Source organism: Cinclus cinclus, chromosome 17 (assembly GCF_963662255.1).
Source record: "Cinclus cinclus chromosome 17, bCinCin1.1, whole genome shotgun sequence".
NCBI lineage: Eukaryota > Metazoa > Chordata > Aves > Passeriformes > Cinclidae > Cinclus > Cinclus cinclus.
The window spans coordinates 4,348,583-4,358,136 of record NC_085062.1 but is presented as its reverse complement, the minus strand read 5'-3'; the positions used below and the strand labels follow the sequence as shown (position 1 = coordinate 4,358,136).

General features: G+C 56.1%; 2 protein-coding genes and 1 long non-coding RNA gene across 3 annotated transcripts; 2 read left to right on the top strand and 1 right to left on the bottom strand.

Annotated features, from left to right (window-relative positions):
* Position 1: 1 nt before the first annotated feature.
* Positions 2-4,935, bottom strand: TCHP (trichoplein keratin filament binding). The gene is given in 12 exon segments (XM_062504630.1): positions 2-801; positions 1,257-1,358; positions 1,429-1,614; positions 1,792-1,873; positions 2,095-2,267; positions 2,531-2,597; positions 2,922-3,034; positions 3,246-3,401; positions 3,619-3,687; positions 4,270-4,326; positions 4,515-4,737; positions 4,739-4,935. Coding segments are annotated over 12 exon segments (1,458 nt in total). The 3' UTR covers positions 2-768.
* Positions 3,399-4,263, top strand: LOC134051099 (uncharacterized). The gene is made up of 2 exons (XR_009933755.1): positions 3,399-3,960; positions 4,153-4,263. It is a non-coding gene; the product is annotated as an uncharacterized LOC134051099 (long non-coding RNA).
* A 1,296-nt stretch (positions 4,936-6,231) lies between the features above and the next one.
* On the top strand, positions 6,232-9,279 carry GLTP (glycolipid transfer protein). The gene is made up of 5 exons (XM_062504631.1): positions 6,232-6,334; positions 7,014-7,075; positions 7,272-7,405; positions 7,921-8,071; positions 8,178-9,279. The coding sequence occupies exons 1-5, from the start codon at positions 6,232-6,234 to the stop codon at positions 8,358-8,360; spliced, it is 633 nt and encodes a 210-aa protein (XP_062360615.1). The 3' UTR covers positions 8,361-9,279.
* Positions 9,280-9,554: the final 275 nt, after the last annotated feature.

Sequence of the window (9,554 nt, the reverse complement as noted above, 5' to 3'; positions counted from 1 at the left end):
CAGTGTGTGAAATAATGTGGGCTTATTTGACTGCTGGTTCTCTAAACATCTTTGGGAAGGTTTCTGCTCTTAAGTGTTCCTTGTGCACTGTGACGGGACTGATATTGATGGTAACAGGAGGAACTGCAATAATCAACTCAATCTCCTGCTGCTGCAGTAGTTTGCTCATGTTAAAAAACAAACAAGCAAACAAAAAAGATCAATTATTCATTACTTATGAAAGAAGTGGAAAACAACATTTAATGAAGTCTCCAGCACATTCTGGAGAGGAACTGGACAAGTGCTGCTGCCCCAGCACACGTAATGTGACTGATGTGCAATGTGCATTGTGAATTAACTCCTCAGAATCCACTGGGAACACAGGCACAGCCTGATTCTCCAAGGTGAGGGTCTGACACAGCCTGTGGCGTTTCACAGCTCCTGTTCCTGGGGAGACACAGATTATTCTGTGGCTCAGGACCACAGGGCCCTTTTATTTGCTGGGTTGCTTCAGCCTCTCATGTACTAAAATACATGAGCACAATTCCAGAATGCAAAGTGAAGCAGTTCACTTCTCTGAAGGTGCTCACAGCTCCATGTCCTTCAAAACAGTAGCACTTTTCTCCTCTTCAGCTTGGCCACAACTAACTGTTGTAGATCTACTAAATCTACTTAGTCAAGTCTAGATCTCACTGTAGGCTATTCCAGAGGCACCATTATTTCAGGAGTTCCTTGAGTCCTCACAGAATTTTCTTTCTGTCGTCTGGAGCTGCATCTCGTGCTCATTCCTCAGATCCAAGCTCCTCTTGGGTAACTGTAGAACTAATGGAACAAAACAAAGACCAGCACTGGTTTATGGGCTCTGGAATTAATCCACACACACTGTTCAGCATACACAGAAGCTGATGGACTGGGCAGGGGCTTTAGGTGGGGTTACTCAAATTTGATCTTAGAGCCAGGCAAAGCAGGACACACAACAAAGCCAATGAGCAGGGGAGGTGCATTGTACCAGCTGCACTAATGCAGCATAATAAATCCATTTCAGCACTGAGGCATTTGAGGCATTAATAACACATCTGCCTCAAAAATTCTTTAAAAGTTAGGGCTTAACATACTAAGATCAGCAAAAAAAGAAAATAGAGAACTGTAGAGCTCTGTGAGAGGAAGAACAGCCCTGTGTTGTGCCCTGGCACTGTGATGACTGAAGTGCAGAGTCAATGCTGCTGTCACTCTCCATGCTGGGCTGGTGTGCTGGGGTGACCCAGATGTGACCTCACCTTGCTGTGCTAGCCCTGCTCACGCTCCTGCTGCTCCGGCTCCTCGAGGTGCTGCCAGACCCATCCCTGCTGTTCCTCCTCTCTCCTGCTGTGCTCTGTCCCCTGTGCAGGGGAGATCGGCTGAGATGGGGCAGCCTCAGCAGCTGGGTGTGTATTGGGGAGCTCAGCCTACCTGTGCCTGCAGCTCCCTCCTGTGGGCTCTCTGCTGTTCCTCCTCCTGCTCCTTCTCCCAGCGAGCACCTTCCTTTGCCTCCTCAAGTTCTTTGATCAGCTGCTCTCGATACTTAATGGACTCTTCTTGGGCCCGTCTGTTTAACTCCATCTTCTCTTGGATCTGACGCTGTCTGCCTGCAAGGACCTGTGCAAGAGGGAGGGGATGGAGGAAGATGGTTAAACAGTTCCCAGGAAACACACCAGACGAGCAAAAAACTTCCACCCTGGAATGGAAGGCTCTGACTCTCCAGAGGGTGGTGGGTTACGAGCGCAGTGATGGCTTCACTAAGCCAAGGAGATACATCATCAATAGAGACATCACCTCACTCATCAGGCGATCTCTGGCCACCTTCTCTCTTTCCCATTCTTCTTCCCTCTTCTCCCACATTTTTTTCGCTTCTTCCCTAAAGGAGAGGAAGAATTATCTCTGAGGTTAACCCCGCTGTATACTCCACAGGCACAGACAAGCTATCCTGTGCTTTAGAGCAGCACTTGGGTTTCTCTTCAGGTTTGTTCCCTGCCGGTTGGTGTGATCATCCCCCCTGTGCTGTCCAGTGACCCCCTGACCCAGAATATTCAGCACACATGGACTCTTCAGGTGAGGTTCAGAGGTGGGCAGACTCACCTGAACATAGTCTCGAGCTCTGCTTCCCTCTCCTTTTCCAGCTGGAGCTGTTCCTCGATGACCCTCTTCATCCAGGCCACGTCTGCCACCGCCTGTTCCTGCCACGCGATCTGCCGGCACTGATCCACATCTTCTTTCTCCAGGAGGGCTGATAAGATTTGCCTGTCTGTCTCCTGGAGAAAAACCACGAGATTAAGAACTGCCCAACAGCCTTCCAGCCTGTGTGCAGAGGGCTCCTCTAGGCATTACTGCTGACAGTGCCAAGGGTGTGCTCAGCAAGATGTTCCATCTGCTGCTTCCCCGTGAGTTTTGTGCTCCAGTTCTGTGCACAAACTGAAAGGGCCTGCTGATCTGTAGGAACAAGAGTCAGACACAAACCACACACAACAGTTTTTTTCACCACATAGCATCTATAAAGTTTAAATTAATCTCTTACCAACTCCTCCTGTATCTGCTGCGCTCTTCTCCTTAACTGGACGTCACACTGATGCTTCAAAAAGCGACTGGAGGAGGCAAAAAAGCAAAATTCAGAAAAAAAAAAAGAAACAGTACCACACTGATTCTAAAGCACCACATCATTGTACAGCAGCACTCAGGGAGGTACATCTGTGGCAATGAGGAACCTGCCACCAGGAACAAAAAGCAGTAACAGCACCAGTGCCTCTGCTCTTTGGCTCCTGTGGGCGAGTCCACCAAAACCCAGATATTTACATCCTACCACTGCTACCTGGAATATCTCCTTGTGCTCCAAGTACTGCTGTGGGCACAGCAGTCAATTTTTATTTTTTTTTTATTCCATCTAAAACAAGCTCCACTTGGTGCCCTACCTGAGCTCTTTCTTCCTCCGGTGCTCTTCCATCTGTTTCCTTTCTTCTTCCAAATTTTCCAGCTCCCACTGCTGCTTTAATAAATTCTCTTGTTCCTTTTTCAGCTTTGTTGCCTAAAAAGGAAAACACGAGCACCAAGAGAGAGTACATCAGAGAGCCACAACATCCCAGACAGCATGCTTGACCAGGATTTGCACCCTCTTCTACTCCTCTGCATGCAGGGAAAACCCTCCCAGCAGTGCAAACATGGAGAGAAGAGGTCAGTCTCACTGTATTTCCAAGTGAAGCAACCAATTCCCTTCTCAAATGAGGAGTCAAGATTACCTTTGTCTCCTGCAGTTTCAGTTCTTCTATCTGCTGAAGTAATGTCACTGCCTGCTGCTTCTCCAGCTGACGCTTCTCTTCCTCTTGTCTCGTTCTTTCCAATGCTTCCCCTCGTGCCATTACATGACTCTTCTCTTCGAGTTTGGTCACCCCTTCCTTTCCCAAAGAAAAGAAAACAGCATTTCAGGTTAGCCTGACACGAAGAAACAACTTCTGGCTCAGAAAATCCACAGAGCAGACTCCTGCAAGCTGGATAGCTTTGCTAATAGTGCCCTTCCTGGCAGTAGCTCCTGTGGCCCAAGTGTCACCCCTCCACCTGCACAGGCACTTCAGGGTCCTCCCAGTGACCAGAACACCAGGGCTACTCCCATACCTTGTTTTGTTGCGTTAGCTGATCACCCCAAGCCTCTCTCACGTGCTTCCTGTGCAGCTTTGGCTCCACCTGGAGATGCAACAGATGCAAGCAGCAGGGATATCAGTGCCAGAGGTTCTGTCCCCGAGGATCTTCCAGGCTCTCCAGAGCACCACCTTGCCCTGAAATCCCAGTAGGATCTGCCTCTGCTCAGGAGGGCTCATCTGAGTGTCTAGGTGCCCACCAGGTCCTGAGCTGAGGGTCATTATCACATGGGAAACACCATGGTGACAGTGACAGGACTGCAATTTTGGAGCAGAACATGGGTGGAATAAAGAATGACGAAGCACCACAGCACGTCAGGTACAGCTGAGATATTAAGATTTATATTTTTATATTATTTATATTTTATGCACCTGAGATATTTACATCATGAGCTCTGAAAATTTGTTCAGAGTCTGAACAGATTTGTAACTTTTAAAAATACAGATTGAGAGGGCTTCTTAAAACTATTTAAACTTAAACCCTTTGACTTTTTTGCCTTTTGTTTCTCAGAACTTGGGGCATTTGCTGTGATGCGAGGTGCGTGACAACAGCAGAGATACGATGACTTTCAAGTTGAAAACTGGTTTAATAAATATAAAGCAGGGACTCAAGAGGAAGCAACATCACCTCTCGGAGCTCCGCGTTGTTTTTGTTCCAGCCCTCGTGCAGCAGCGGCTCAGCAAACTGGGAACACAGAGCTAGGTCAGGTCAGGATACGGGAGTGCTCGGCATCCCAAACCCCGCCGAGGCTGACAGGGGTTCAGGGCACCAAGCGGCGGCAAATCCAGCAAGTCCCGCTAGTACAGCTGAAGCACGGCAGCGACCCTTCACCGCACGAGCCCGGGGATACGGGACGAGAACGGCACCCTCACCTTCCTCCCGCGCTCTCCAGGGCCGTTCCGCAGCTCCTGGCTCCGCATCCCGCCCCGCCGTCGCTCCCGAAGCTCCGCCGCCAGCGCCTCCTCCTCCTCGCTCAGCAGCCGCTGCAGCCTCTCCCGCCGCCGCTCCAGCCGCGCCGCCGCCTCCTCCGCGTCCCGCCGCGCCGCCGCCGCGCTGCCGCACACACCGGCACTCAGCGGGACCCGGCACCGCCCCGGGACCCGCCGGACCGCGGCCGTACCTGGGCGGGGGGACGCGGGGCTCGCTCCACCGCGCCTGCAGGGAGCAGCAGGCGGCGGCGCGGGCGAAGGCGCGGCTGGTGCTCTCCCACTGCTGCCGGCTGCGCGCCTCCAGCTCCCGCCGCTCGGCCGCCCTGCGCTCCGCTCCGCGACCCCACCGCGGCCACAGCGACATCGCAGCGCGGCCGCAGCGACGGCTCCCGCCGAGGGACACGGCGAGACGGGCTCCGCGAACACGGAGGGAGGCGGGGACCGGCGGAGGGAGGCGGGGAGAGAGGGCGGCGAGCAGCGAGGGACGGGAGATGGAGCTATGGACGGGGTTCGCTGCGTACCCGGCCCGGCGGTACCGCCGCGCCCCGCAGGATGTGCGGATACAGCCCCGAGCCGGGCGCGGTGCCGCTGTGCCGGCTCGGAGCTCGCAGCGCCGCGGGGTTTGTGGCGCTGTAAATATTCCAGGGGTTAAAGGTTTGTGTTTCTGCCCGCCTTGGCACGGCACCAGCGCGGCGCCGCCCGCAGCGAACCCAACCGGACCGGCCGCTGCGTGACCCAGGACGGGCTGGGCACCGCCGGAGGGGCTCAGGGTATCCCGAGAAAGGCTGAGGGCATCCCGGAACGGGCTGGGCACCACGGGACGGACTCCGGGCATGCCGGAATGGGCTCCAGGCATCCCGAGAGAGCCTGCGGGCATCCCGAAGTGAGAGCTGTGGACGGGCACCGAGCACCCTGGGGTGGGCTCAGGGCACCGCAGACACGACGGAACTGGCTCCTGGCACCCAGGGACGGGGTCTGGGCATCTCTCAGGGGGGGCTCCCGGCACCACGGGAGTCTGGCAGCGGGGAGGGAGGGGGCACCAGCCGGCAGCCCCCGCCGGTGACCCGCAGCTCGCCGCACCCGCCTTGTATCCGTACCCGCCCTGCCAGCCACCGATCGCTATCGCCCCGCGACCTGGTTTTTCCAGAATAACCGGTAAAAACACCGTATCTGGGGCCCTGTCACCCCACGCAGAGGACGGGCTGAGCCTCCCTCCGCTCCCACCCCTTCTTCACCTCTCCGTGTCCCCCGCTCGGTGTCATTTTCCCACCCAACCCCTCACTGAGGTGTTTCATCACTCCCGCGCGTTGAGGTTTGTTTTCCATCTGTTCCTTATAAAATATTTATCTCCCGTGAATAATTAACGCCGGCCCGCCTGGCGCTCGGAACGCGGCCCGGGCCGAGCGGGGTCCCGGGCACGGGCAGGCCCCGACTCTGAGGGGGCAACGGGGGCGTGGCCTCATCTTTGGGCTGCAAGTCCCGCCCCTGGCGCTCCGACCAATGGCTGTGCACCGGTCGTACGGAAGATGCGCAGCCATTGGTCGGAGCGGAGGGGGGCGGGGCGTGGCGTGGGCGCTCTGCCGGGTCGGCCCCCGCTACCCTCAGAGCCCCCTCAGCCGGGGAGCGGTGAGGGGGGAAAGTGGGGGAGAGTGTGCGGGTCATGGCGCTGCTGCTGGAACACGAGTTCAAGCCGCTGCCGGCTGATAAGCAGATCGAGACTTTGCCCTTCCTGGACGCCGTGGCGCACCTGCCGCCGTTCTTCGGTGAGACCGGGGCTGGGAGATGCGGGCTGGGACCAGGCCTGCTGCGGGCTCAGCAGCTTCGGGATGCCCCCTCCCCAGTTCTGGGTGGTGACCCCCCCTACCTGATGTAGGGCTCACGCCGGGCTTGGCTGCTCTGCCAGAGTCGGGCTTGCATCACGATCCTGTCAAACCTGCCGAGCAGCCCCGTTGGGAAGCGTCCTGCCGTCCCCTGGAGCGCCCCATCCAGAGGCATCGGCCTGGGCAGGAGCTGCCATCCCCACCCATGGATCCCACCCCGTGTCGGGACATGGGTGGGTGTCGGCGTGGCCTCCCTCGTGGCACAGTGTGCCCGCTGCCCTCCACAATGTCAGCTATTGTGTGGCAGCCCCGGAAGGGCAGGACATGGGGCTGCCTGCCTGCGGACGGGCAGTGTCCGGTGCCGGTCAGGCTGTTCCAGGACGTTCTGCCAGGGCTGTGTCCCGGAGCCAGGGGGATTGAAGATCACTGGTGGGGCTGCAGTAGGTGGCAGGGCTGTCCCAAGGGCCACCGGCCATGTACGAAGTTCAGAGATCCTTTTCTAGTTTTGCTGGTGTGTCTCAGTGCCCGGGCTGTACTTAAAGTGAAACCTGTTAGTTACGGGAAGTCTGTGGTGTCCCCTGTGTCACCAATGTCTAACTGTCCTCCCTCTCTGTCTCCACAGATTGCCTTGGGACTCCCATTGTCTACTCACCGGTCAAAGCAGACCTGACTGGAAATATCAAGGTAGGAGGGGACTCAGGAGGGCTCAGAGAACAGAATCCCTGGGGGGAGATATTGTGGGACTGGAGGTGTTTCAAAAAGGCTTTTCTTCCCACGGAGATTTTGGGTTCAGTGGTGGCTCCTCCAGTCACAGGTTTATTCCCAGGGCTTCTGCCCAAAGTCCCTGCTTCTGGAAGCCAAGCTCCTTTTCTACCCTCAGAAAATCCGGGCGGTTTATGACTCCAACCCTGCCAAGTTCAAAACGCTGCAGAACATCCTGGAGGTGGAGAAGGAGCTTCATGGCTCAGCCTGGCCCAAGACAGGCGCGACGCTGGCGCTGATGTGGTTGAAAAGGTGACTCACAGCGTCGGGAACTTCTCCAGCTGTGTCCCAGCATGTGGGGAGCTGGAGAATGCCAAATGGAGGCTGCCTGTGCTGGGCTGGTCCCTCTGGGCTGGGCAGCGTGGGGTGCTGTGTTTTGGGAGCACAGCTGTTGGGAAACCTCCCCCCCCCCCTCCGCAAATCTTTCCCCCTGGGAATGCACAAGGGAGCTCAACCTGAGAGCGTTAATTGGACAGGTCAGGACCCTGCAGTTCCTGCAGGATCTGTGGGGCTGCACCTGACCCTGCCAAGCTCAGCCCCGGCCTCACCTGAGGATTCCATCCTGCCCTGGGCCCCATGTCTTGCCCTGGGGGCTCCATCCAGCCCTTCTCTCTCTTCCCTGGGTAGACACACTTGGACAGGCACCAGCTCTGTGAGAGGGATGCACTGCCGGGACTGTGGTTTTTTGGGATGCTTGGAAAGACCAGGCTGGAAGCTGGGAAGCAGCACCCACTTCCCTGAGTCAAACACCTCTGCTCTTCTCCCAGGGGTCTGAAATTCATTCTGGTGTTGCTGCAGAGCATCTCGGACGGTGAGAGGGATGAGGAGCATCCCAACCTCATCCGAGTGAACGCCTTGAAGGCTTATGAGATCGCGCTGAAGAAATACCATGGCTGGATGCTGCAGAAGCTCTTCACGGTGAGCATCCCCTCCAGAGACCCCACAGCACTGGCACATGGGAAAAACCCAAGCCATGGTCTCTGCTGGGTTTGTGAGAATCAAACAGCCTCTCCCTGTTTTATAGGGCTCAGTCTACGCTCTTCCCTACAAATCCGATTTGCTGAAGGCCTTGGAGAAGGGTAAAGAAGTCAAGGAAGAGGAAAGCATAGAAAAAATCCACCAGTTTCTCACGAGGGTCACTCCAATCCTGGATGCAATTTATGAGATGTACACGAAGATGAACGCTGAGCTGAGCTACAAAGCCTAAAGCTGGCACAGGGTTGGCACAGATTAAATAACGTGTGATGGGTGTTACCTATGTCTTCATCACTGAGGCAGCTGGGGCGGCTCCCAGCTCTCCAGTGACTTCGATTCCTGTCTGCATCTGCAGTGGATAACGTCTTTTCTAACTAAAAATTAGCAGTAATTCATTTTCTATTAAGAATACGGCAATAAAAACAATTGTGGGTGTCAACCTTGGATTTCCCAAGAGGAAGAACAAGCGTTTCCAGTCCCAACTCTCGGATTCCTGCCTTCAGTGGGGCAGGGAATGAAGTGTCCTGCTGATAGAAGAAGTGGTACTTGGATTGTGCCTGGAACCCACCGACAGGCACCTCCTGTTGATTGGCACTGGATTGTCTGGAATGATGCCCGTGGTGGAGGAGCTGATGACTTTCCTGGGTGACCCCAACTCCTCCAGTGTTGGTGTGGGATCGAGCCCCTCCGCTGGGGTTCAGAAACCAGGGAGTGTCCCCGTGGTGTCTGTGGTGCCTTATGAGCCCCCCTCACCTCCCGAGCCCTGGCGGGAGCAGCAGTTAATAAAAACTGACAGTACCCGTGGCCTGGGAGCTTCATTTGGGGCTGTTCATGGGGGCTGTGTCAGGAGGGCATTTTTAAGGGAAAGTGTTTTGGGGCTGGTCGTGGCAGGGCTCTTCTGGGTAGGGAGATTTGTTTTTTTGTTTTTTTTTTTTTTTCCTAGAGGAGCTGTTTTCAGGAGGCTTTTGAGGAGGGTGTTTTGGGAGCCTGTTTTGAAGCTGTATCTTGGGGGAGCTGTTTTTGTGAGGGTTTTTTGAGCTGTTCTTTGGGAGGACTGTGTCAGAGACATTTATGCTGGGGGATTATTTTCTGAAAGGTATCTTAGAGCCGTTTCTCGTGGTGTGTTTCGTGGCCGGTGTTCCCGGGTGACTGCCCGGGAACGGCCCGGGGGCGGGGGCCGATCCCGAGGGTGGGTCCCGGTGCCGCCTCCGCCGCTGGAGCCGGGGCTGGAGCGGGGAGTGGCCGCTCTGGGGACCGGCCCCGGGCGACTCGGCGGCGCCGGAGCCTGCGGGACTTTCCACGGGACCTTTCGAGGTACGGAGCGGGCAACGGGGCGGGGGGACACGAGCGGGAGTGGGACGGGTCGGGACACGGGGACCGGGACTGTCCTCCGGTACGGGGACATGGAAACTGGTGCAGGATGGAG

What these genes read in the sequence shown, in the direction of transcription:
- GLTP (XM_062504631.1), top strand. Translation starts at nt 6,232, where the DNA reads ATGGCGCTGCTGCTGGAACACGAGTTCAAGCCGCTGCCGGCTGATAAG. An exon ending in GCACCTGCCGCCGTTCTTCG is followed by an intron (nt 6,335 to 7,013) that starts GTGAGACCGGGG and finishes CTGTCTCCACAG; the next exon opens with ATTGCCTTGGGACTCCCATT. An exon ending in ACCTGACTGGAAATATCAAG is followed by an intron (nt 7,076 to 7,271) that starts GTAGGAGGGGAC and finishes TTCTACCCTCAG; the next exon opens with AAAATCCGGGCGGTTTATGA.